Here is a 27,053-nt window from a genome sequence, read left to right as displayed (position 1 = left end):
AATCATTAAAACCCTGGATATAACTAGGTTTGATGTCTGATCTCTAACATGTATAATGCTATTAAGTTTATTAAAAACTCAGGATATAACCAAGTCTAAGGCTTGATTTATAACAGGGATAATGCTATTAAGTTTATTAAAAACCCTGGACATAACCAGGTCCGAGGCTTGATTCTTAACAGGTATGACGTAAATAAACAAGCAAAATCTTGGATAAAAATAAGATATCGATAAAATCTATCTCGATCTAAAAGTCAATCCCTAAGATTTCGAATGTACAAGAGTCTAAGGATGCATAAACATGAGAAAATAATAAACTAAGGGAAACACAAATAGATCACAAGTTAGGTTTATATTCAAAAGTATATTGTTATCTCGAGTAGAAAAAACCTCGACCTAAGCCCAAAGGCAATTGTTTTTGTCCCAAGGGACTGTTACAAAAGTTTAAAATAATAATAATAATAATAATAATAAAGGGTGATCACGGAGCTCCATCAGCTCGCTCTAGCAAAGTCACCACCTCACTATCTCCCTCTACAGCTCCAGATGCTTCGCTAGTTTCCGAGGGTTCTTTTGAGAACCAAATCTTGAATCGAGCAAGATACGGATCCCACAGCCCGGGCTGCATGAAAGAGAAGTTCCCATCCTGGTTAGAGGCCCAACAATAGTAAATCATCTCCTCCATTTGAGATGAGGACAGTGCAGCTTCCTCCTTGGCCTTAGCCTTGGCCTCAATCAACTTCTTCTTGAGTTCTTTAGTTTCGGCCTGAAGCTGATCCACGTGACGACTTGCCTCAATGACTTGAGCTTGGGTGGCGGACAGGGAAGCCTTTGAAAACCACTCGCCCTCTTGAGAAAAAATCAGGGCAGCTTTGGCAGCTTGTTCTCTCTCTTGAGCGGTGCCTAGTGCAGCTCAGAATTCCTCCTCCCTAGCTTTAACGTAAGCTATGCCTCAATATTGGACCAGGACAAACTGCAGAAGAATGAAGCAAGTAAAGAATAGTTTAAAAAAAATCTAAAGAAAAAGAAAACATTAGGAGAGTGAAAGGGACTCATAGTCAGGTTCATCCCCATGGCCGATTCGAGGACATCCTCAGGGATGCGTTCTGTAATAGCCCGTAAATATCTGGCACTGGCTCTGTACGCATGGCCAACCATGTGGCTTGCTGTGTCGTACACAATACCTCAAAATTCCTTGGGGATCTTGTCTAGGTCATGTGGCTTGACCAGGATCTGGATAGTGTGAGATTCACCTTGGATCACTTGAGGATTTAAGGGAGGTATGTGTCGAAGAAGAGGAGAAGGAGCTTGTTGGAAAATAATCATTGTCATAGGAGTTGGGGGGAGTTCTCTTGGTGGCTACTCCTGGGCAGTGTTGGAATCCTTGTCCTTCCATGGAGATTTGGTGGTATCTCCCGTCTTCAGACCTGTTTTCTTGGTCACCCTAGGCCTTTTCACCACAGGACCAACCACGGGACCAACTCCGGTTCCACCGGCCTTAAAAGCAACCCTCAAGTCAGGAGCTCCAGGCAGTTCCATCTCTTCACCTGAAAAAGAGCGAGCAAAGGATTCAGTTCCCAGAAGTAATTATTCTAATGTATTGTAAACACAATAAGAAAAGAAAAAACCCTACCCTCCAGTCTAGGGGAGGGATCTATTATAATAAGCTCGGGGGTATTGACCGAGCTAGGCACAACCTCTAACTCTGGAATTAACGGAGGTAGGGGAGAATCTAAAGCTATTACCTCCTGGATCCTAGGGAGTTCATGTCCTTCCACAGGGTTGGACTCATCTACGTACTGCCTAAACCCAAGGGCATATGCTCCCTAAAGTAGGGAAGTCCAGGACCTAAGATTTGTCCCACACTCCTAAAAAATGGTGGATCTAAAAGGAAAAGAGTTGTCAACTATGATGGTACCTTTGGGTTAGCTATGAACATAGCGTACCTCCAAATGGTCCACGCACTAGAGGAGGGTTGTGTTTAGGTCAGGGTCAGTAGGGTGATGACTAACAAGCTGGTTAGATTTGAATCGAATTAGCCTATAACTAGCAGTAGCCCAGTCTAACTCTCTATAAGGGTATGGGTTACCTTGGTCGGAGGGGCCGACTGCTACACTGGATGCAGCTTGCTTAGGATTGGACCCCTGATTATCTTTAGGAGCTCGCCTTTTAGGCACCAATGGTGGCACATTTTCTTCCTCCTTGGCATCCTCATTGGCGTGCAAGGCCTCTTGAGAAGGGTGAGCTCAGGGATGATAGGAAGAGAAGCACGGATCCTCAGAGCTAATGTCTAGCCCTTGCTGATCAGATTGCAAGCCACCATGGTGGCATCGTTCATAATTTGACGATAGTCTTTCTCCCCGGGAGGAAGACTCGACAGGGTCTCATATTGAGCCCCAAGGGTCACCGACGGCCCTGTCCTCGCGAATATAGCTGCACAAAGGGAGAACTCAGTCAGAATGTTCAAACAAGAAAAATATATATAGTGCACAAGTGATCAAAAGTTCATGTGCTGAATTCACAAAGATAGAAGACTTATGAGGAAGGTTGAAGTATCGATGGTCGCAATTCTTCAACCCATTTGACATAAAGAATAAATATTTATAGTTATTTGGGTGGCTGGGGAGGTCAAACGAGTGAGTTTGTTGGACCATCACCTCGCCCCTTCTGGTCTAGATTGGCCTTGAGGCAGAAGAAGTACAGGATGTCTGCTGGAGTGGGAACCTCCCACTCGTGCCTCGGAAACAAATACTTTAACCCTGCCAAATGCCTATATGAGTTTGGGGGGAGCTGGAATGGAGCAAGTTTGACGTAGTTCAAAAAGTCTACAAAATAATGGTCCAATGGGAGGAACACACCGGCCGTCAGGTGCTCATCACTCAAATCCCCATAGTCATCTTGGAGAGGGGCACAACTCAGCTCTCGTAAGTCGAGCAGCAAGACCGTCACCTCCCATCTCAATCCTTTGACTCAACAAGATCTTGTTCACTTTCCCATGAGTAGTTAGAATATATGCTCGACCTCAAAGAATGCTTGAGGTCGACCACAATCTCTCTCCACCACAGGACCAAGGTAAGGGATGGGAGACTCAGGGGTGACCTGCTTGCCTTTATTTTTGTTCTGAGTAGAGGAGCTCGCGACATTCTTCTTTGTGGGTGCAATTTTTCAGATATCCTGATGACAAAGCGGCCTATTAGTAGGCAACCTAAGATGGTTTCTAGCTACAGTTGTGGAGGTATGAATGTCCAAAGGTTTAAGTAGTTTACTTTTAAGATTTGAAAGATTATACGAGCTAAGTTGTGTCCTAGCCTTAACACATGGTCTCACGAGTGGTCCTAGGCCACGCGCCTCGATTTCTTAAAATTCCCAGATACTTCGGGATTCGTGTGTCAGATCCGTCAGACCCATTACTTTCCTTTTGAATGGGGTTTAATGCAAAACTGCCTAAGGAATCGTAACCTTTACGCTACCTAGAACTAAACCTAAAACCCCTTTGGCTTCTACACCCCAAACAAGTATACAAACCGATTTACCATTAGAATTTTCTCAAAAAAAACCCTGAAAATGTGCCTAGTTTTATGAGTACCTTATTTATAAACAAGTCTGATTTCATTCATCTTGCCTAAACCGAACCCTATTTCCTATCTACACTCAGACATAGCCTAAAAGATATTGAGAAAAGAACATTTTTCGAAGTAAAAAACTCACTGGAAAATAAAGAATTGAACAAATTCAAACCAGGTGAGGAAATGCTTACAGATTTTATGTTCATTCAAAGAGGATGTTGATATGTCCACGGGAAGCTCCTTGAAAACTTCTGAAAGTGTGAAAGGAAATGAAGGTTTTTGGGAAGAGTTTGAGAGTAAAAGGGAAACTTTGTTATTGAAAGGAAAGCTTTTGAATGCAAAGGTGGTAAGGTTCAGGCCTGATCACCCTATTTATATGTAAACTACGATAATTAATTCAGGCCATCCAATTTGGTCAGCTCAAGATCCAAAGGCCTAGATAAATTGAACCATACGACAGCAAAAAGTTGACAGGACAGTTGTCACAGTCCTTGAAACCCGAACGGATGCCAATTGCAAGAAGCCGTGTGTCTGGTGCTTGAGTAGTGGATGATTTTACATGCCAGAAGCCTAAAAAGCCTCTATTGTGCATGTCAAAAAGTAACAGCACGAGCAGGAGCTTGGGGGTCAAATGTTGTATCCTGAAATTAGCACGAGTATAGCTGGCAGATGAATATGTGGAAAAATAGCCAAGTAAAATATCTGGCTAACAGTGGTGTGAACAGCTCGAGTTTGGGGGCTGGACAACACGATACATAGGTTATTATCAGACCGCCTCTCAGGATAAAAATTGAGTTCGAGACTTACAATAACCAGATCCAACTTTGTGCGCTCTGAGCTTATTACGAGCTAGGGTTCAAATATTCATTGAACACGAGCTCGGGTGAGATACTCAGCTCGTGGAAACTTGGACAGAATGCATACTGAAGGATCCCAAGAGATTCGGAGACTCCTTATACGCTCATTAATGCCTATGTTGTATAACATATCTATCATTTATTATCCGAGATAATAAATGTATATTCTATTCTGTTATCAAATCATATCCCAATGTAAATGAGAATAATTGGTATTAAATAGATACCTTATTTATTTACGCGGTTTATTTACGCGTTTACCCAAACTTGTCCATGAAATTCCCCTATAAATACTAGGAATAATGGATAGGGAAGGGGACAGCCATTTTTTGTATTACCAAAACTCTGCAAAAAATTGAGAGAGAAAAGTAATAATATTGACTCATGGACTAGGTGGATTTTAACCACTAAACCACGTAAAAGTTGTCCATGTTCAAGAGAGTATTAGTTATTTAATTAGGGTTTATAATTTAGCACTAATCTACCTGTTTAATTTCTTAATACACTGTTGGCGAAAAACTGCGTCAATAGTGAACCCATAATTCAGAACTCCACCAAATTTTTCTCAACACCCCAAACTCGACAAATGACCAAAAAATTTGATCCAAATTGCTCAACCCCAGCACTAAAACAGATACATACACAATAATACATCAGACAACAACAATCAAATGTTCAATTTCAGGTTCTAAATCCATATTTAAAGATTTAGGTCAAAATTTCCCCATTTTCCCCCTAATCTGAGTTTAACAAAATTCATGCTCTTATATTCAAGTTCAAGCTCCAAAAAAATTTGCAAACATATTTCTATCATCCATTTACCCACCTAAACAACCTAAAATCACCAAATTTTGAAAATTAACCAAAATTGCCTCTAATTCTACCAAGAACACAAATGAAGAACAAGTAGAGAACTCTTCTCTTTCTTCAAGCTTTTAGATTTCCTACAGGGGTAATGAATTGTAACAACTGCCAATTCCACTTCAAGGCTTGAAATTCTTAAATAGACTAAAAAATTTGAAGAAGCCTTGATCCTAGCTTGAGAGTTCTTCTGTGAGGGAGTGTTTCATGAAGATAGTAGAAGAGAGAGAACAAGTAACATGAAAATGAGAAAGAAATCAGAATTCAGCCATCTCTTACTAATCCCATCACCGAAAGACCAAAATGCCCCTCCCTATAAATTCCCTTCTTAATTAACCCCAAGGGAAAAATGGTCATCTTGCTTAAAATTCTAATTATACTACTAATCTCCAATAATTCACTACTGCCCATAAAACATAAATATTCTATCAGCCAAATTTTATTTCACTAATATCAATAGAGTGTAAAAATTCCCATAATACCACTAGGCTCGACCCGAGCTGGGTATTTTCCCCCGATTTGACATTTCCACTATTACCGTTTGAAATGATCCACTCTGGCCGAAAATAATAAATATCCACATAATAATGTGGTCACAATGTACATAACACATAAAATTTACAAATATACCCTCAACGGGTTAAAATTACGAAAATGCCCTCTTTTTTTATTAAAAGTAGGTCTTTTAAACACATTTAATGCACATAATCAGCACATTCAATTATATTACAATATAATTCACAATAAATCAAATCATGCCCTCCAAGCACGCTATTTAAGGTACTAAACCTCATTAGAAGTTTTTGATGCTACAATTATGTCATCTTGATGAATCTATATGTTGATGATATGTTAATTTTGAGTAATGAGATGAGAGAGAAAATAAAAACTAAGAGGTTTCTATCTTCCACTTTCAAGATGAAGGACTTTGGAGAGGTCAATACCATTTTAGGTGTAAAAGTGAGAAGAAATAGTTGAGGTTATGCCTTAAGTGAAGATCACTATGTTGAGAAAGTTCTTGAAAAGTTTAGCCATCTACAAATACAACGAGCAAATACACCATTTGATTCAAGCATAAAACTTGAAAAAAAAAACAAAGGTAGAGCGGTGACTCAACTTGAGTATGCAAGTGCATTATGGAGACTAATGTACGTTGCTCATTGTACAAGAGCAGATATTGCATATACAGTCAGTAAACTAAGTAGGTTTACTAGCAATTCAATTATCGAGCATTGGAAGTAAATTCAGAGAGTTCTATGGTACCTTGTGTTGAGGTTTGTTAAATATAATTGTTAAGTTGTTTCCACGTTGAGGTGCAAAACACTTAACAATTTTTCACTTAAAGAGAAGTGAAAACATGAGATTATGTAAAAGGTATCTAAAAGTGATTTTTATGGGTCTAAAGTGATATAATGAGGTATCCAAACATTCCCAAAAATTTTGGCAGTATTTGGTGCAATTTTAGGACCACTAGAGTGGTCTAAAGTCAGAAAGGGTGGCGTAGCATCGCATAAATGCGAAGGGCTTCAAAAGCCCTAGTAGGCGATGCATCGCCTGCTAATAGGTGACATATCGCCTACATGCAGTCGATGAATCACCTGGGCTGTCTTTTAGGGTCGTACAGTTTACGTTAGATGCACCAAATGATGTGTTTTAAATGCTCTAATCCGATTGGTTAGACTGATGATGATGCCTACACTATATTAATGGGTCATTAGAGTTGAAATGTCTTGATCACACTTTCCAACTCTCTTTCTAAAACTCATTCTCTCTCTAGCTCTCTAAGAACAAAGTTTTCTTCAAGAAACTCATCAAGCTTGATTGACTTGCATGAGTTTCTAGGCTTGTTCAATCCCAAATATCATTCTACTTAGTTTAAGCTTCAAGAAATTGGGAAGGCTTGGAATAGATATTTTTGACAAAAATATTCATATTGTGTATAAGCCTTAGAAGTTTCCCAAGCTGAAGATTCAAGTTGATCAATATAAAGGTTGTATCTCTCTAACCCTAATCTTGTATTTTGTGATTCTATTATGTTATTCATTGTTAGTATTGATGATTAAATGTATCTAAGTTCATCTTATATTCATTATAATCAGTTATTTCATTATATTAAAGATTAACATTCATATCATGAACATGTTTCTTTGATTATCAAGAATTTCCTTCATGCTTTGAATTTAAATATTGATCAACATCTAGGGTTTGGAATATTGCATTATTATTATAATTCATTGTTGATTTGCAAAGAGTAAAGCTATATATTCCCAACAATCAAAATATCTATTCCAATTACTTTCATTTTGTGTTGGACACATAACCATGAAAGATCAAAGAAGTTCTATTTGGAAATGCTCTACATGAATGTGGATATGGATTCAAAGTCTTCGTCAACAAAGGATGAGACAACTCAATGGGATTACATGCTTAAAGAGATTAGTATTATCATGTTCCTTATTTCTAAATGTGTAAATTTCAAGAATTTGAATGAAATGTGTTTGCTGCAATATTTTTGTGAGTTTGAGATTATTGTTTATATTAAGAGTACAATGGTGAATGTTAATAAAAAATTCAAGGGTTATTTTTGTACTTGTTTTGTTTGTGAAGTTGTTGATCATCATGTGAGATATGGAAATTGTAAAATTAACCATAATGAGATTGAGGTCAATATAATTGATGATGAGATCTTTGTGACCTTAATTGAATTCAATGCATTCGATGAGGAATGTATGATAACCCTAAAGAGAATTGACATGGTTCGTGCACATAGTGATTGAACTAATGCAACCTTAAGAGAATGTGAACATGGCAATGCAATTGATTTTGAGATCATTGCAACCTTGAGTGAAGTTAATGCAACCCAAGCAAATGTACAACAATGGTGGTATGATACTTGTGCCACCATTCATGCAACATGTGATATAACTCTTTTCAAAACCTTTGAAAGTGCAAAGGTAGGACTTGAAGTCCAAATGGGAAATGAAAAGAGATCCAAGGTACTTGGAAGGGGCTGCATTGATGTGCTATTCACTAATGCGAAGAAAGTAACCCTAATTAATGTTTTCTATGTTTCTGATATGACTAGAAACATTATGAGTGGAAGTCTATTGAGTAAATTTGGCATCAAAATGAAGTTTGAATTCGATAAACTCACTTTGACTAAATTGGGCACTTTTTTAGGAAAGGTTTATATATGTGATGAAATGATCAAACTTTCTGCACTTGATAGTGACAATAATGATATGGCATCTAAATCTTGCAATGCGATTAATTCTAATTCTATTACTTCATGGTATAATAGACTTGCTCATATAGATTATAGCACAATTAAAAGAGTTTTTAAATGTGGATTAATTAATTGTAATGTGAACGAGCATGATAAATGTTAATTATGTGTTAAATCTAAAATGGTAAAGAAACATTTTCCAAGTGTTGATAGATGCTCAAACTTGCTAGATTTAATACATAGTGATTTCTGTGAATTGAATGGCATGTTGACTACATGAGGGAATAGATACTTCATGACTTTTATAGATGATTGTTCTAACAATACTTATGTGTATTTACTTAAGAGTAAGGATGAGGCATTTAATGCATTTAAAATCTGTAAAGCTGAAGTAGAAAATCAATTGGAAAGGAAAATAAAGACTCTTAGAAGTGATAGAGGTGGTGAATACTTGTCAAATGATTTCAATGTGTTTTGTTAACAACATGGCATTATACATGAATGCACTGCACCATACACTCTACAACAAAATGGAATAGCTGAAAGAAAGAATAGGACTTATCTTGAGATGATTTACTCTATGCCTTTACATGCTAAATTGTGTTATAATTTGTGGGGCGAAGCATTGCTTGCTACGTGTCATATATTGAATCAAATTCCTATGAAAAAGAGCAATGTGTCTCCATAAGAGTTATGGAGAGGAAAGAAGCCTAACCTAGGCTCTCTTAAAGTGTGGGGGTGCCTTGCTTATTGCAAGAGTATGGAGCCTAAATTGACCAACTTGGGTCCAAGGGTCGTAAATTATGCATTTGTGGGCTATGATTCAAATAGCAAGGCCTATTGGCTATTATACTTGGTGTCTAATGTGATAATTGAATCAAGTAAAGTGGAGTTCTTTGAGAATATTTTATATTGTGATAGCAACTCTCAAGAACCCACAGGTGTTGGACAATCCCTTAAAGAGAAAGATCCAAAGGTTGATGAGCGACCTATATTGCTTCGGAGAAGCCAAAGGCTTAAAGAGTTGGGATCAATTGAGAAATGTTCTCAAGTAGAGATTTTCTATGGTAGACTTGAAGAAGTCACAAGGAAATTTCCTATGATTCTTCAAGTTGAGGATGATCCCAAAACCTACCAAGAAGCAATGTCTTCGTGAGACTATGTTTTTCGGAAGGACACAATAAATGTTGAGATAGTTTCAATTATTTCAAACCACACATGGGAATTGGTAGACCATCCACAAGATTAAAAAACAATTGGGTGCAAGTGGGTATTTCAAAGAAAATATCACACCGATAGCACAATACAAACCTTCAAGGCAAGACTAGTAGGCAAAGGGTTTAAAAAAAGGAAGGAGTTGATTATTTTGACACGTATGCACTGGTTACTAGGAAAACCACTAGAATAATACTATTTTCATTATCATAAATATATAACCTTTATGTTCATCAAATGGATGTCAAAACGACATTCCTAAATGGAGATCTTGATGAGGAGATTTATATGGAACAACCGGAGGGTTTTGTTTGAAGAGAAATGAACATAAAGTATGTAGGCTTGTTAAATAATTATACGATTTAAGGCAAGCACCGAAAAAATGGCATGAGAAATTTGATAAAGTCATAATTTCGGATGGGTTTAGACACAATAATGCGAACAAGTTCTTATACTCTAAGACTTGTGATGACTATGTCATCTTGGTTTGTCTATATGTTGATGATATGTTGATTTTGAGTAATGATATGAAAGGCATAATGGAAACAAAGAGGTTTCTATCTTCCACTTTCAAGATGAAAGACCTTGGAGAGGTTGATATCATCTTGGGTATAAAAGGGAGAAGAAATAGTGGGGGTTATGCCTTAAGTCGAGAACACTATGTTAAGAAAGTTCTTGACAAGTTTAGTCATCTCAAAATCAAAGAGGCAAATACACCATTTGATTCAAGCACAAAGTTTGAAAAGAATAATGGTAGAGCAGTGGCTCAACTCGAGTATGCAAGTGCATTAGGGAGTGTAATGTACGCTGCTCATTATACGAGGGCGGATATTGCATATGAGATTAGTAAACTATGTAGGTTTACTAGCAATCCGAGTGTGGAACATTGGAAAGAGATTGAGAGAGCTCTATGGTACCTTAAAAGGACCAAGCAGCTAGGCCTCCAATATTCAAAGTTTCAAAAGATACTTGAAGGATATTCCAATGCGAGTTGGATATCAAGTGTAGGCGATAATCTCTCCACAAGTGGTTGGGTGTTTATGATCTTAGGAGGAGCAGTTTCTTGGGGTTCTAAGAAACAAACATGTATTTCACACTCAACAATGGAGGCCAAATTTATAGCTCTAGTGGCAACCAGCAAAGAGGCTGAGTGGCTTAGGGATCTCATGTTGGAGATCCAAATTTCCACGGATGAAGTATCGATGATCTCAATACTATGTGATGGCCAAGCAACATTGGCTAGATCTTATAATGGCATATATAATGGAAAGTCTAGACATATATGTCTAAGACATGAGTATGTGAGACAATTGATTCGTGGAGGAATCATATCGATCTCATATGTTGAGACAAATGGGAACTTAGCAGATCCATTTACAAAACCTCTTGTAAAGAGGTTAGTAAGTTCTACTTCAAAAGGGATGGGACTAAAACTCCTAGAATAATATATTCACCAATGATGGTAACCTAACTCCAAACTTGTGAACATCAAGGGCAAGAGATCAATGGTTAAGAACAATTTATTGGGTGAATTGTTTCAACACTAACAAAATCATGAGTTCCATCCAAGGATGGTTAGTGTTGGTTGCTATCGAGTGAGGGTTAAGCCTAAGGCTTTTAATGAAGTTCAGTTATGTGCAACAAGAATCTCTAAAGGTAGCAAAGATGTTGTAATAACTTCACCTATGTGAACTTAAAGGTGGTGCTGCCTCTCATGGGAGTTGGAGTTTCTCCCCTGAAAGTTCATAAAATGGATGAGCGCATGGTCGTATGAGTGCTAAGTGAGAAAAGTGGGAAAATGAATGGTCAAGTGGAGGTGTGTGTGGTGTTACCGATTTTATCATTAAGGAGTACTTGGTTCAATCTTTTAGACACCAATGACTTTGATAAGGCTTTGTAATACTTTCACTAAGATAAAGTTCAAATCGAAAGATACTTTATTTTATTCACCAAAATTGTTAACCTAAGAAGAAAGGGTTATATTTAACCAAGTAGGGGATTGTTGAGATTGGTTAAATATAATGGTTAAGTTGTTTACACGCTGAGGTGCAAAACACTTAAAGAGAAGTGAAAACATGAGATTGTGTAGAAGACATCTAAAAGTGACTTTATGGGTCTAAAGTGATACAATGAGGTATCCAAACATTACCAAAACGTTTGGTAGCATTTGGAGCAATTTTAGAACCATTGGAGTCATCCAAAGTCAAAGAGGGTGGCGATACGTCACCCCCTAAGTGGCATAGCATCGCTTAAATGCGAAGGACTTCAAAAGACTTAGCAGGCGATGCATCGCCTAGGCGGTCTTTTAGGGTCGTACAGTTTACGTAAAATGCTCCAAATGATGTATTTTAAATGCTCTAATCCTATTTGTTATACTAATGATGATGCCTACACTATATTTATGGGTTATTAGAGTTGAAAAGTCTTGATCACACTTTCCAACTCTCTCTCTAAAACTCATTCTCTCTCTAGCTCTCTAAGACCAAAGTTTTCTCCAAGAAACTCATCAAGCTTGCTTGACTTGCATGAGTTTCAAGGCTTGTTCAATCTCAAATATCATTCTACTTAGTTGAAGCTTCAAGTAATTGGGAAGGCTTGGAATAGAGATTTTGGACAACAATATTCATATTGTGTATAAGCCTTATTAGTTCCCCAAGCTGAAGATTCAAGTTGCTCAATACAAAGGTTGTATCTCTCTAACCCTAATCTTGTATTTTGTAATTCTATTATGTTATTCATTGTTAGTATTGATGATTAAATGTATCTATGTTCATCTTATCATCATTTTAATCATTTAGTTCATTATACTCAAGATTAACATTCATATCATGACATGTCTCTATTATCAAGAATTGCCTTATACTTTGAATTTTAATCTTGATCAACATCTATGATTTGGAATATTGCATTATTATCATAATTCATTGTTGATTTGCAAAGAGTAAAGCCATATATTCCCAACACCTTGAGGGGACCAAGAAGGAACCTCCAATATTCAAAGGTTCTTAAGATACTTGAGGGATATTTCGATGCACGATGGATATCAAGTGTAGGAGATAATCTCTCCATAACTAGTTGGGTGTTTATGCTCAGAGGAGGAGCAGTTTCTTGAGGTTCGAAGAAACAAACATATATTTCAACCTCAACCACGGAAGCCAAATTTATAGCTTTAGCAACAACCGACAAAGAGGCTGAGTGGCTTAGGGATATCTCAATTTTTGCGGATGAGGTATCAATGATCTTGATGCATTGTGATAGTCAAGCTGCATTAGCTAGAGCCTACAATGGCATATATAATTGGAAGTCTAGACATATAAGTCTAAGAGATGAGTATGTGAGACAATAGTTTCAAGATGGAATCATATAGATCTCATATGTTAATACATGTGAGAACTTGACAGATCCATTTACAAAAGCTCTTGTAAAGAGGTTAGTTAGCTCCACTTCAAAATGGATGAGACTGAAACTCCTTTAATAAGAGATTCACTAATGATGGCATCCCAACTCCAAAATTTTGAACATCAAGGGCAAGAGTTTAATGGGTAAGAACAAGTCATTGATAAGTGAATAGATTCAACACTAACATAATCGTGAGTTCCATCAAATGATGGTTAGTGTTGGTTGCTACCAAGTGAGGGTTAAGCCTAGGGACATTAATGAAGCTCAGTTGTGTGCAACAAGCATTTTTAAAGGTAGCAAAGATGCTCCAAAATGATGTGTTCAAAAAATTTTAATCCTATTGGTTAGACTTAATGATGGTGCCTTTACTATTAATAAGGGTTATTATAGTTGCGAAATATTGATCACAATTTACAACTCTCTCTCTCTCTCTCTCTTTCTCTCTCTAGCTCTCTAACATCATAAGTTTTCTCCAAGAAACACATCAAGAATTTCTTAGCTTGGTGAGTTTCAAAGGGTTTTTCAATCCCAAATCTCAATCTATCTTGGTGAAACTTCATGCAACAATGGAAAGACTTGACATATAGATTTTTGATAGTAATACTCATCATGTATAAGACTTTAGATATTCCCCAAGTTTGAAGATTAAATTGTTCAATACCAAAGGTTGTATTTGTCTAAACTATAACTATCTAAGACAGACTATTTTGATTTCATTTTAGGGTTTCTCATTATATATTGTGTTCAAACATTGATAGTTCTATAACATTTCATGTGAGAATTCTATTTATCTAGGAGGTGTAATTTCACTATCCATTTTATATCATTTTCTAGATTTTCTTTAATATTTGAATTTTCAAGATTTGCCTTCAGACTATGTATATGATTCTTGATTAGTCTCTAGGATTTGTATTATTAAATTTATTCTTATTATTTATTGTTGATTTAGAAAGTGTAAAGCCATAAATTTCCAACACATTATGGGTGCGACAGTGGGCTAACAATGAAGAATAGGTGCTATGGGTGGGTGAGAGATCTCAGATTAGACGAGTACATGTTTTTTTTTTTTTTAAATATTTTGTAAGTCTTCTAAGTTTAAACTTCAGATATGGTATTCTTGACAAAGATTTTTCAATTGATGTTGAATCTAGGTTTGAAGGAAGAACTCAATAGCATGTTTTAATGAATTTCTAGGTTTTGAATCTGGGTTATGAAGTTTGAACATTTTTTGTTTCAATTATTTGGTTCAAGTTATTATTTTTGTTTAATTAGATCTTGATTACTTTGGTTAATGATATAAGTTAGGAATTAAATTAAGATTTTAAGTTTAGTGTTGTTGACTCTTTTTTCATCAACTCGCCAAACACCTAAAGAATAATTAAGAAAAGATTTGTAAGAGCTAAATCAAGTATATGAGATATATCTAATGCCATGAAATGATAAATAGAGATATGATTTTATAGTGGTTCGACCCAAAAAAGATGACCTACATCCACTTAGTCACTATCATTGATATTGCAAGACATGGATTACATTTTTTGGTTACACACTTGTTCTCTTGAATGTGGAGAGCCCTTGGCACTAAGGGGTGCCTTTTCCTCTCTTACCGTCCAAAATACCCCTTTTCCGGATCCCTCATATTCTTATTTATAGTTAAGAGTAGGGCTATAATTGGGTTATGGGGCAGAGCTATTGGGCTTGGCCCAAAAAAGATACATACAAAATTACAAGCAAGGTAGTTGGGTCACGTGTCTTTAAAAAATAGTGACCTTGGGGTCGGGGCCACTTTATGTGACCTGTCATGAGAATGCGAGAAATTTTTTTATAGGGACATTTTTAAAAAATATTCCACTAAAAAATATATTTGATAATATATAAATTGTCTTATTTAAAGAATATTACGCATGTTATTCAGTTTTTTATATATTAAATATATAATTAATTTCAAATATTAAATGCAAATTTAATTTATTACTCATAAAGATATTACAATAATAAAAATAAGTTTGATATATAAATGTTTCAATAATATAAAATTGTATAAACATAGGATTTTCTTTTTACAAAAATGATAACAATAAGGAAATATTTACAGGAGTCTATTTTTTTTTAAAGAATAATGTCATATAATTAAGTCATGAAATTATGTGTCTAAATGCCGTGAAATCTGCATAATTTTTAGCAAAAGTACTAATAATAATAATTTGGCACTTGTGTTTTGCAAAAGTTACTGATCAGACCCTCTCTTTTGTTGAATAATAATTCAGACCCTATGTTTTACAAAATATAAAAAAATAATACCCTAAGCTCTGGTTTTGGTCAAACTTCTTTCGAATATGACTAAAATGCCCTGAGGTTTTATTAAGTATTGAATTTTAAATTATATTAATTAATTTTTAATATAAAAAATTAAAACTTTAATCCACAACCTAAACTAAATTAATTAAACTAAAATCTCAAATAAAACAATTAAAATAAAACTTTTTTCTTCCTTTTTTCTTTGTTCTTTCTCTTATTCAAACTCAAACTCTCAAAAATTAAACTAGTAAAAATCTAAATTTAACATAAAAAATTTCATCATGACATTTCAAATTTAAAATTCGTCATAAAATTTTAAACCAAAATTTCATAATCAAAATCACAGTTCAATTTTTTTCATCTTCTTCTTCCTTAAACATAGAACACCAAGTGCATATAAGAACAACACATTTCCAATAAAAGAACACCAAATGCACAAATAGATATTATAAGATACAGGGTTCTCTCTTGCAATTATCGACATATATCAAAACCATCGTTGTCTTAATCTTCACTGTGTACAACTTTGAGGCGTTCTAGGGCTCCAGCATGAGTTTGGTAGGTCTTGTTGTTTACAAGTTCGATGATTTGGTGTAGATATGCTTATTCGTCAGTCCTACAATCAAGTGCCATCAAGCTTGGAAGAATCTCGTCGCCTAGTGTAGATCTGGTGTCATCGCGGCTAGAAGAACCCAAGAACCTCCTCGTTGTTCCTCAAACCTCGGCTTAGTCCCACCTTCTTGACTTCACATTTTTTTGCGAGTTCAGATCTCTTCCATCGTTTCTCTGTAACCAAACTGGTCCAGGTACCTAAAAAAAAGAAACATCGAGGAGTCATGAAGAAGAAGCAGAGGGTGAAAAGTTTAGGGTTTTAAAATTGATTAACTTTTAGGTTTTTACTGTAACGTCTCAAAATGACCTAATAAGGCTTAGGGCCTTGATTAGGGGGTCAGGATGGCAATATATGAAATTATATGTTTATTTGATTGTGATTATGTGAGTTGTATGATAATATTACTAGTCATGCATGTTTAGGAGTATTAAATATGCATGTGGGATCGTTTCTTATTAGAAGGGCAACTTTCGTAATTTGGCTCATTATGGGCATAATTGTATATGTGAGCATATATGTGACAAACCTCAATATTATGTGGGTTTATTTGGGTTACTCGGCATGAGACGATCTTAGGAAGCAAGTTAGCGGGAAAGTCTAGGGGTGCACACGGGTCAGAGTTTTGGGTATCGGGTTCATCGGGTTCGGGTTTTGCGGGTTTCGGGTGGAGAAAAATGGTACCGAAACCGATCCGGATTTTTTGAGTTTTTTCGGGTTTCGAGTTTTTTCGGGTTGGGTTCGGGTTGAGCTGGGACTGCTGGGTTTTAAGCCGAAAAGCCCAATTTTGTAAAAATACTATTTTTTTTTTCAAAAATACCATATTTTTACACCTTTTTAATTTGTATAGTTTGCTTTTACAAATTGATATTTAATTGAATTTTTTTTTTACAAATTGGGTCGGTGTTAAAAATTTTGAAAAAATATAATGTCAATCAAAAGTCCAAAAACACTTAAAATACAAACAAAGTCTGAATTACAAATTACCAACATAAAAAATGTCAAAGTCCCAAAATACAACCATAAACAAAGATAAAGTCCATAATAAACTAAAGTACATAACTAGTTAACTACAAAACCATAATAAAGCCCATATGTCTACAACCATAAACAAACATAAAGTCCATGAAAATTCAAAATACAAAGAAAGTCCATGAAAATTCAAAATACAAAGAAAGTCCATGCCCTTTCCTTGCTTCCTTTCCTTCATTCCTTTTAAAATTCAAATAAAAATAAATTATTACAGAAAAGAAATCAAGGATAATAAATAACAGCATACTAAGTAAAGGCATGCACGAATAAATTCTTACAAGAAATTCTTTCAATTCTTAGATTGTTGTGCAGATAAGGCTGAAGACTGAAAATTGACAGAGGATGAAGCTGGCCTAGAAGCACTTGTAGGATCATTGATCATCTCTACAAATATTATTAATATAAAGGATAAATATTAGATTATAAAACATTCACACACTTAAGTAAATATTTATAAGTTATTAGTTGCAAGTTAGACCATGAAAATCCAAATAAAATGTAATAAACTACTTGACTCAAGATACTCTAATGTTTGAAGCACTTCTTCTTCACCCATATAGTCTCAAACAATGATGGGTTGATGTGATCTGCTCCATCAGTTATTGAGACAAATTAATGCTTCGACCATCCTTGGGCTTAGTGAGCTTCTGAAAGGATCTAAAATTCGACCTCCTATAGAAAATGCCGCCTCAGAAGCAACGGTGGTAACCGGTATAGCTAACACATCACGAGCCATGAGTGATAAGATCTTGTACTTGCATCCACTACTAGCCCACCATCCCAAAACATTAAAATTCTCACTTGGTCGCTCAGGCTCCTCTTCCAAATATTTATCGACCTCATTTTTTGTCATTCCATCATCCTTCTTCAATCTCCGTGCCACAAACTCATCATGCAAATTTTGTGACTTCTTGTTGGTACTAGGTCAACCACTAACAAGCATGACGAATGTGGATGAAGCACTAACAATAGAGGTTGACTGTTGGTGAGTCATAGATGCCGATGGATGAAGACTTGATGTTGTCTTATTATATTGATCAAACATTGCCTGTATTGTCTTCTCTACCCTTTTCACCATCTCTTTGCACGTCATCACATCATAAGTAGCACTAAAGCAATGACTGAGATAGTCAAGCTTGTATCTTGGGTCAAGGACAAAGGCAATTAGAAGTGCCTCATTGCAATTATCAAGCTTTCCCCAATACTTGTCATACTTTAGTTTCATGTTCATTGCCATTGTCCTCAATAACTCATGCTCATCATCGTCAACTGCTAAGTCATACAGCTCCTGTTGCATATTGCAGATCTCAATGAAGTACTTATTAGCAGTAACATAAGTAGACCCACTAAACTTTAATGTTATTTCGTAAAAGACTCCAAAAATGTCAAAAACACTAAAGCAATATCCCAATCATCAACAGTGGGGGGCCCCTCCTTTGGTTTTCCATCTTTGTCAACCTCATCAAAATATTTCATATAATTAGCATCTATTTGCATCCTGTCAAATGCCTTCCGAAATTTTATTGCACAAATGAGCGTTAGATATGTGGAGTTCCACCTTGTTGGGACATCTAAACACAGAAGCCATTTACATTCAATCCTTTCCTGCATGACACGCTCCTTAAAAAAATTTAGCCTAGCAGGAGAAGACCTAACGAACCTCACAACATTTCTAATTGCAGCAATTGACCCATGTTTTTCCTTCAACCCTTCAGTGACCATTAAGTTCACTATATGAGCGCAAGACCTCATATATAAAAACTTTCCATAAAAAATTAGGCACTTCTCTTTCTCCTTGAATTGTTTCCTCAAGTATCTAATGGCAACATCATTAGAAGAAGCATTGTCTACCGTAATGGTAAACAACTTAGAGATGCCCCAATCTAAAAGACATAACTCGATCTCATGGCCAATGGTTTCCCCTTTATGATCTACCACTTGACAAAAATTGATAATTATTTTCTGATACTCTCAAGAATTATCAATCCAATGAGTAGTGATGACCATGTAATTCAAATTTTGAATGGAAGTCCAAGTATTGGTAGTAATCGATATCCTCTCATGGGTTAAGATATTTTCAATGTCACCTTCTCCTCCTTATATAACTTCAATACATCTCTAGAAACAGTCATTCGAGAAGGGATCTCAAACCTAGGTTGGAGTGTTTTGACAAATCTTTTGAACCCTTCACCCTCGACATGTCTAAATGGAAACTCATCCAACACAATATATTGGGTGAGGGATACCCTACAAGCTTCTTTGTTATAAGCTACCGCTACTAAGCTTGTTTCCCCCTCTTTCCCTCCCTTTACATGCTGAAAGCTTAAAGTCTTTTGTTTCTCCTCATCAATCTTAAATGGACTTAGCTCGTATACTTTCTTAAAATGGTTCCACAAATGACTAGTCCCATGTTTTCTAGTGTCACACAAGAAGTGAGACCCACAATAATTACATATACACTTGGGGGGAGGAGACTCTTCGTTAGGATCTATCAAGGGTGGAGGAGGATCTTCCTTAGTAAAATGATCCCAAATAGATGACCCTTTTCCCTTTGTTTTCCCAGTACTACTAGCATTAATGATGGTAGGTCTAACCCTATTTCTAGCCCTAGTTTTTCTATCCTTTTCAGTAGGAGGAGTAGGGTTTTCAGTCTGAGTGAGAGGTGGTTGATCTTGATCATCTATCGGAGGAAGAGTTTCATCTACCTCATCAATATCCATTACCTAATACAACATATTTAAAAAAAAAACTAATCAACAGCGCAGCACACAATCCTATATAATCCACTAAGTAAAGGCATGCATGAACAAATTGTATCATTAGTTATTTATTCCCTTGGATAAATTGTGTAAATTAGGTTTAAAAACATTATGGAATAAATTGGATAAAGAAGCTCAATCACCCCAAGAGCTTGGAATTCCCTTGGAGTCTCAGCAACAACCGGTTTAAGCCTTAGAGTGATGCTCCATAATTCATAATTGGTTTGTGAATTTGACTGCCTTTGTTTTTTTTGGTTATGATAATGTTTTAAATTTTAGTGTACATTGAATGCCCTTGTTGAATTGATAACTCTAGTATAAATTGATGCTATTTTTCTCTTACATTAGTGTTGTTTGAGGGATTTAGCTAGTCTCTTGTTCAATTTTAGTCTTTTATGAATTTTAGTGTACTTTGAATGCCCTTGTTTTTTTTAGTCTCTTATAAATGTTAGTGTACTTTAGTTATAAAATTGTACCATAATTTATATTGTCTAATTGGTAAAAGCACATTCCACCAACAAGGATTTTCAAGTATTGATGATCAAAAACCAAAAATAGATTTATTCGTTAGCCAAAGTTTCATATTACTATTGTCAATTTTATAATATAAGATCAATAATCATATACATAAAGATAAACATATATTAGACATAAACATAAACATATTCAGCAATATATATTAGACCAAACATATTCAGCAATATAAACATATATTAGACCGAAAAATCGCAAAGAGCAATGCAACCCATTCAAAAATTCAACAAAAAATCTATAATTCAGCAATATCACAGAAAAAAAAATAAAAAATAAAAACCCAAAAATGCAATCAATTAACACTATATATTTTGGGGATGTTCTCAAAACAAAAATAGCCGAAGGTAATGAGGTATTTTGCAATACATTTAGCACTTCACAAATTAAATTGATATGGTCTATGAATATTTTCAAAACGCAAACGTCCCAGCACTCTTGAACTTGAGGAGATATGTTTCATTAGCTTAAACTAATCAAAGCTGGACTCGAAACTTTGACTCAAATATTCCTATCTCCTTTTTTTTAATCTTCCATCATTTTCACAACTATTATGCTTCAACACTACCAAAAACTTGTCCAATTCAAGCAAAACTCAGATTCAACCTCAAGTGGTATGTATAATTTTAAACAAAGGGTTGAGCCAAAAACGGGGAACAGATAATTGTTTAAAATTAAACATGCAACTACAGCAAAGAGCAGCCATTTTTAGTCCACCAAAATAACATCAAATTCTCCCACAGCAACACCAAAATAAAAAAAATATTGAAAATGCGTAAGAGAGTATTTCTGAGGTTGGAACCCAAAGCAGAAATAATCGATCGCGTTGGTGGCACTGTGGCGGCGAAGGGAGGAGACGAGGCTGGCTGGTGGTGGTGGTGAAGGGAGGAGGTCCCTGTTGGTGGCTAGCGTGCTCCCTATGCGGTTGGGTGGGTCTTTCCTCTCTTGACCGTGCGTTAGAGAGAAGAAAGGGGACTGGAGTTGGTGTGAGTGAGGGAGGCGAGCTGGTGTGAGTGAGGGAGCTGGGTGGCTCTGCTGAGTGAGCCTAGCCATGTGTGAGTGAGGGTGAAAGAGAAAAAGAAATTTTTTTAAGGTTATCATATTTCTTTTTAATTCTTTTTTTTAAATTTCGGTCAAGGTCAGGTTACACTTGAACCCGAAATTACTTCATTTTGAACCCGAACTAGACCCGACATACTTTGGGTTCGGGTCGGATTAACCTCGAAATGAATGGGTTTTCCAAAAATTCGAGTTCTCGGGGTTCGGGTCGGGCAGGTTTTGCGGGTTTTCGGGTTTGGCAGGTGAAATGTTCACCCCTAGGAAAGTCACAACGGGACCCAACCTGACTCGGGGCGAGTCAAGGGGTATTTTAGGTATTTAACATTAAATCGGGTTATCGGGTAATGAGATTGAATAATTGAGGATATATTTGGAGTTAGTGAGTTTAGGAGGGAATACTAGGGATTTTGACCATTTTGCCCTCGAGGATGTTTTTGGTACCCCGAGCCTCGGGATTAACTTAAGTCGTTTAAGCCCCAAGGAAACAAAACACTCAAACACTTCACAAACTCAAACCGACTCTCTCTTTCTCTCTCCATCTCTCTGATTTTTCTCTCAACTCTTTTAAGAGGAATTCATTGAGAATTAAGGGAAATAGTTGGCTAAAGCTTGAGAGATTGAAGGCTTAAGCTTGGGATTGGATTAGCTTCAACTAGGGAGACTTTAATCACAATTGAGGTAAGCTTTGGACCTTGATTTCCATTGATTTTTCTATTTAGTTTGGCCGTTCTTGAGGTGTTCTTGAGCCTTAAAGCTCAAGAGTTTAATTGGGAGTTTTGATTAGTCTTGCATCTAGGTTCTAGTTGGGTTCAGTTGCTGCGATGATATTAAAACTATTATATGGATTGAATTATTATTTTAGGGTAAAATTGGGATAGTTTTGGTTAGATTTGGCTGATGAAAAATGGAGGAAATCTAGGTTCGCAGGGCCAAGCCGCGGCTCTGTTCTTGAGGGGCCGCGACCAAACCGAACCCAGGGCCCTGGGAGGCTTCTGTTTGGGAGGCACGCCGTGACCCTCAAGGGGCAAGTCGCGGCCCGTGTCCATTACCAAGAGAGGGGGGCTTCTGACTTAAGGGGCGTACCACGACCCTCAAGGGAAGGTCGCGGCCCGCCTAGGTTGTTTTTCCATGGTGAGCTTTTAGTGACGGCAATCTTTTCTTTAGGGCTCGGGATCGAATCTACTACCCAAGTTAGTAGAGTTTGAGGTCCTGGAGACTAGGACTTAGTACAAAAGCCTTTATTTGCTCGTTATTGATGGAATCATATATTATGGTTGTGACTAGGTTATTGCTAGGGGCTCAGAACCGGGTCGTTCTTTTTTTATGCTATACTCGAACTTGAGGTAAGAAAACTGCACCCAATACGTGTTATATGTGATCAAGGCTTGGCCCGACTATTAATAACGAATATGATTAGGGCTTGGGCCCCTGAGAACATTTATGTTTAAGTTATCGTTTCACTTATTTGTTAAATGTACTTGAATATTCTTACTTGCTTAAGGGTTGCATGACTGTTCGCATGGTTTGTGTGGCTAGGGCGTGGTCCCGTTTAGGAAGCATAAGATAATCTGATAGGGCCTCTATCACCCTGGGAAGACCAATGTGGTAGCAGATGCCTTATGTCAGAAGGTTCCGGGATAGTTATATAGTGCCAGGCAGATATCACGGGAATTGGCTGATGATAAGGCTAGAGCAAGAATTGAGTTAGTGGTGGGCCAGCTAGCCAACATCACCCTACGGTCTACTCTTTTGGAGAGGATTAAGGAGAAACAGTTAGATGATCCACAGTTTGGACATATTAGAGGGAACGTCCTAGCTGGAGTAGCTAAGGACTATACGGTATCAAGCATGGGCTTGTTGAGATACAAGGATCGGATCGCGTTTTGATTGACACCAGGATCAGACGAAAGATTCTAGATGAATCTCATACTACCCCTTGTTCTCTACATCCAGGCACCACGAAGATGTACCAGGATCTGAAAGTTTTATATTGGTGGACTGGGATGAAGAGGGATGTGATTGATTATGTGGCAAAGTGCCTGACCTGTCAGCGGGTCAAGGCTGAGCATCAGAGGCCAGCAAGGCTGTTATAGCCTCTGGATATCCCAGAGTGGAAGTGGGAGGACATCACGATGATTTCATGGTAGGGTTGCTCAGGATGGTGGGCCAACATGATTCTATTTGGGTCATCTTGGATCGATATACAAAATCATCTCATTTTCTACCAATGAGGACGAATTACACGGTTGACCATTATGAGAGAGATAGTTTTCCTTCATGGGACCCCGAGGTTTATCATGTATGATAGGGACCCTATCTTTACTTCCAATTTTTGGGGAAGTTTACAGAGAACGATGGGTACACAGCTGAAGTTCAGTACAACTTATCATCCTCAGACCGATGGTCAGTTTGAGAGGACTATCCAGATATTGGAGGACAGGCTGAGAGCATGTGTGTTGGACATTGAAGGGTCTTGGCGTAAATATTTGCCTCTAATATAATTTTCCTATAACAACAGCTACCAGTCTACCATTGGAGTGACACCTTATGAGATGTTGAATGGTAGGAAGTGCAGATCACTCATTCACTGGGATGAGATGGGTGAAAGGAAATATTTAGGTCCTGAAGTAGTTCAGAGGACCACTGAGGCTATTAAGAAGATTAGAGCTCACCTCTCAGAGTAGACAGAAGATTTATTTAGACCCAAGCTGGAGGAACGTGGAGTTCCAGGTAGGAGACTATGTCTTCCTTAGGGTTTCACCTCTGAAAAGGGTGAAGAGGTTCGGGAAGTAGGGCAAGCTGAGCCCTAGGTTTGTGGGACCATTTGAGATCCTAGAGAGGATTAGTCAAGTGGTCTATAGGTTGGCCTTACCCCCTGCATTGTCTAGTGTGCATAATGTATTCCCTATTTCCATGCTGAGGAAGTATGTGTCATATGGAACTCATTTATTGAGTTATGAGGAACTGGAACTAGTGGCAAACGTGTCCTATGAGGAGCAACCGGTTCATATTTTAGACAGGAAGGACAAAGTCATGAGGAAAAAGACTATACCTTTGGTTAAGTTATTATGCAGGAACAACAAGTCGAGGAAGCAACCTGGGAGCTGGAGGCAGATATGCAGACTCATTATCCCGAGTTGCTCAGGTAAAATTTTGAGGACGAAATTTCTGTAATGAGGAGATAGTTGTAACGTCCCAAAATTACCTAATAAAGCTTACGGCCTTGATTAGGGGGGCCAGGATGGCAATGTATGGAATTATATGTTTATTTGATTGTGTTTATGTGAGTTGTATGATAATATTACTAGTTATGTATGATTAGGAGTATTAAATATGCATGTGGGCCCGTTTCTTATTAGAGGGAAACTTTCGTAATTTGGCTCGTTATGGGCATAATTTTATATGTGCGCATATATGTAATATGTGAGAGACCACATTATTATGTGGGTTTATTTGGGTTACTTGACACGAGACGATCCTAGGGAACAAGTTAGCGAGAAAGTCACAATGGGACCCAATACTCGATTCGGGGCAACTCAAAGGGTATTTTAGGAATTTAGCATTAAATTGTGTTATCAAGTAATGGGATTGAATAATTGAGGATATATTTGGAGTTAGTGAGTTTAGGAGGGAATACTGGGGATTTTGACCATTTTTCCCTCGGGGACATTTTTTGTACCCTGAACCTCGGAATTAGCTTAAGTCGTTTAAGCCCCAAGGAAACAAAACACTCAAACTAACTCTCTCTTTCTCTCTCCCTCTCTCTGATTTTTCTCTCAACTCTTTTAAGGGGAATTCTTTGAGAATTAAGGGGAAATTGTTGGTTAAAGCTTGAGAGATTGAAGGCTTAAGCTTGGGATTGGATTAACTACAGCTAGGGAGACTTTAATCACAGTTGAGGTAAGCTTTGGACCTTGATTTCCACTGACTTTTCTATTTAGTTTGGCTATTCTTGAGGAGTTCTTGAGCCTTAAAGCTCAAGAGTCGAATTGGGAGTTTTGATGAGTTTTGCATCTAGGTTCTAGTTGGGTTTTGTTGCTTAGAGGATATTAAAACTGTTATATGAATTGAATTATTGTTTTAGGGTGAAATTGGGATAGTTTTGGTTGGATTTGGCTGATGAAAAAATGGTGGAAATCTTGGTTCGCATGGCCAAGTCGTGGCCTTGTTCTTGAGGGGTCGCGACCCAACCGAACCCAAGACCCTAGGAGGCGCGCTGCGACCCTTAAGGGGTAGGTCACGGACTGTGTCCATTACAAGGGGAGGAGGGCTTCTGACCTGAGGGGTGCGCTGCCACCCTCAAGGGCAGGTCGCGGCCCGCTTGGGTTGTTTTGTCTATGGTGAGTTTTTAGTGACAGGAATCTTTTCCTTAGGGCTCAGGATCGAATCTACTACCCAATTTAGTAGAGTTTGAGGTCTCGGAGGCTAGGACTTAGTCTGAAAGCCTTTATTTGCTCGTTATTGATGGAATCCTATATTAAGTTTGTGACTAGGTTATCGCGGGGGGCTCATAACTGGGATCGTGCTCGAGAGTCATTCTCATTTTACGCTATACTCGGACCTGAGGTATGGAAACTGCACCCAATACGTGTTGTATGTGATCAGGGCTTGGCCCAACTGTTAATAATAAATATGATTAGGGCTTAGGCCCCTAAGATCATTTATTTTTAACTTATCATTTTAATTATTGGTTAAAATTACTTGAATATTCATACTTGCTTAAGTGTTGCATGACTGTTCGCATGGTTTGCGTGCCTAGGGTGTGGTCCCGTTTAATAAGCATGATTATTACTATGATTACAGTTACCTGATGATGTTATGTGATTAACATGTATGCGTGTATATCTTATTTGGGTATGCCTATCCATATCTGCTTCTGTATTGATATTTGAATACCTGGTTCAGGGCTTGACTTATTAGTCAAGGACGGCAATAGCGCATTGCGCACTAGTCGAAAGGTTTAGGCCTAAATCAGGAACATACTATTACATTGGCTGACCCTATGGTCATGTCAAAACCAGAGGTGTTTGGCTAGCTCTATGGCTAGTTACTCAGAGCTGAAGGCGAGGACCCCAAGTGGCTCTATGGTCACATAGCTTGGGCATAGGGCCCCGAGGTTGACTCTATGGTCAACTGTTCAGGGCAGAGGCCCCAAATTGGTCCAATGACCATTTATTTGTAATTGAATGATTGTAGGAGTAGGTTATTACTGCTGGACAAGCTAGATAAGTATCTGGGAATCTGTAATTTTTGTTTATGCACATGTTTAAGTTTTCTTGCTGACCCTTGGCTCACGGGTGCTTTGTGGTGCAGGTAAGGGAAAAGGAAGGATTGACCAACCATGAGTTGGAGAGCTTTGGTGGCGGTGTGTAAATATGCGGCTACTCGTCCACCATGACCGAGGATATCTCAGAGGAACTAGGGTTGTAGCCCTGATTTTTCTACTTAGGTTGGCCGGTTGTAATTTTGATGTATATACACCTTTTTAAAAGTTTGGTTCTAATATTTTGGGATCCCAAGTATGTATAAACTTTTTAAATAAAAGTCAATAGTTTTTTTTACCAAAGTTTTTAACCCTAACAATTGACATTAACCTTAGTTACATGTTTATAAACAAATGACTTGATTAGCAAGTCTTAC

At 37.3% G+C, this 27,053-nt stretch overlaps 1 protein-coding gene across 1 annotated transcript; it reads right to left on the bottom strand.

Moving 5' to 3' along the window:
- Positions 1-17,989: 17,989 nt before the first annotated feature.
- On the bottom strand, positions 17,990-19,784 carry LOC133825061 (zinc finger BED domain-containing protein RICESLEEPER 2-like). The gene is made up of 3 exons (XM_062258057.1): positions 19,152-19,784; positions 18,460-19,026; positions 17,990-18,352 (listed from the first exon to the last, which is right to left on the bottom strand). Exons 1-3 carry the CDS (start codon positions 19,782-19,784, stop codon positions 17,990-17,992), a joined length of 1,563 nt encoding a protein of 520 aa, XP_062114041.1.
- Between the last annotated feature and the right edge of the window lie 7,269 nt (positions 19,785-27,053).

This window comes from Humulus lupulus, chromosome 3 (assembly GCF_963169125.1).
Source record: "Humulus lupulus chromosome 3, drHumLupu1.1, whole genome shotgun sequence".
In the NCBI taxonomy this organism is placed as follows: domain Eukaryota; kingdom Viridiplantae; phylum Streptophyta; class Magnoliopsida; order Rosales; family Cannabaceae; genus Humulus; species Humulus lupulus.
This window is presented reverse-complemented; position numbering and strand designations above follow the sequence as displayed.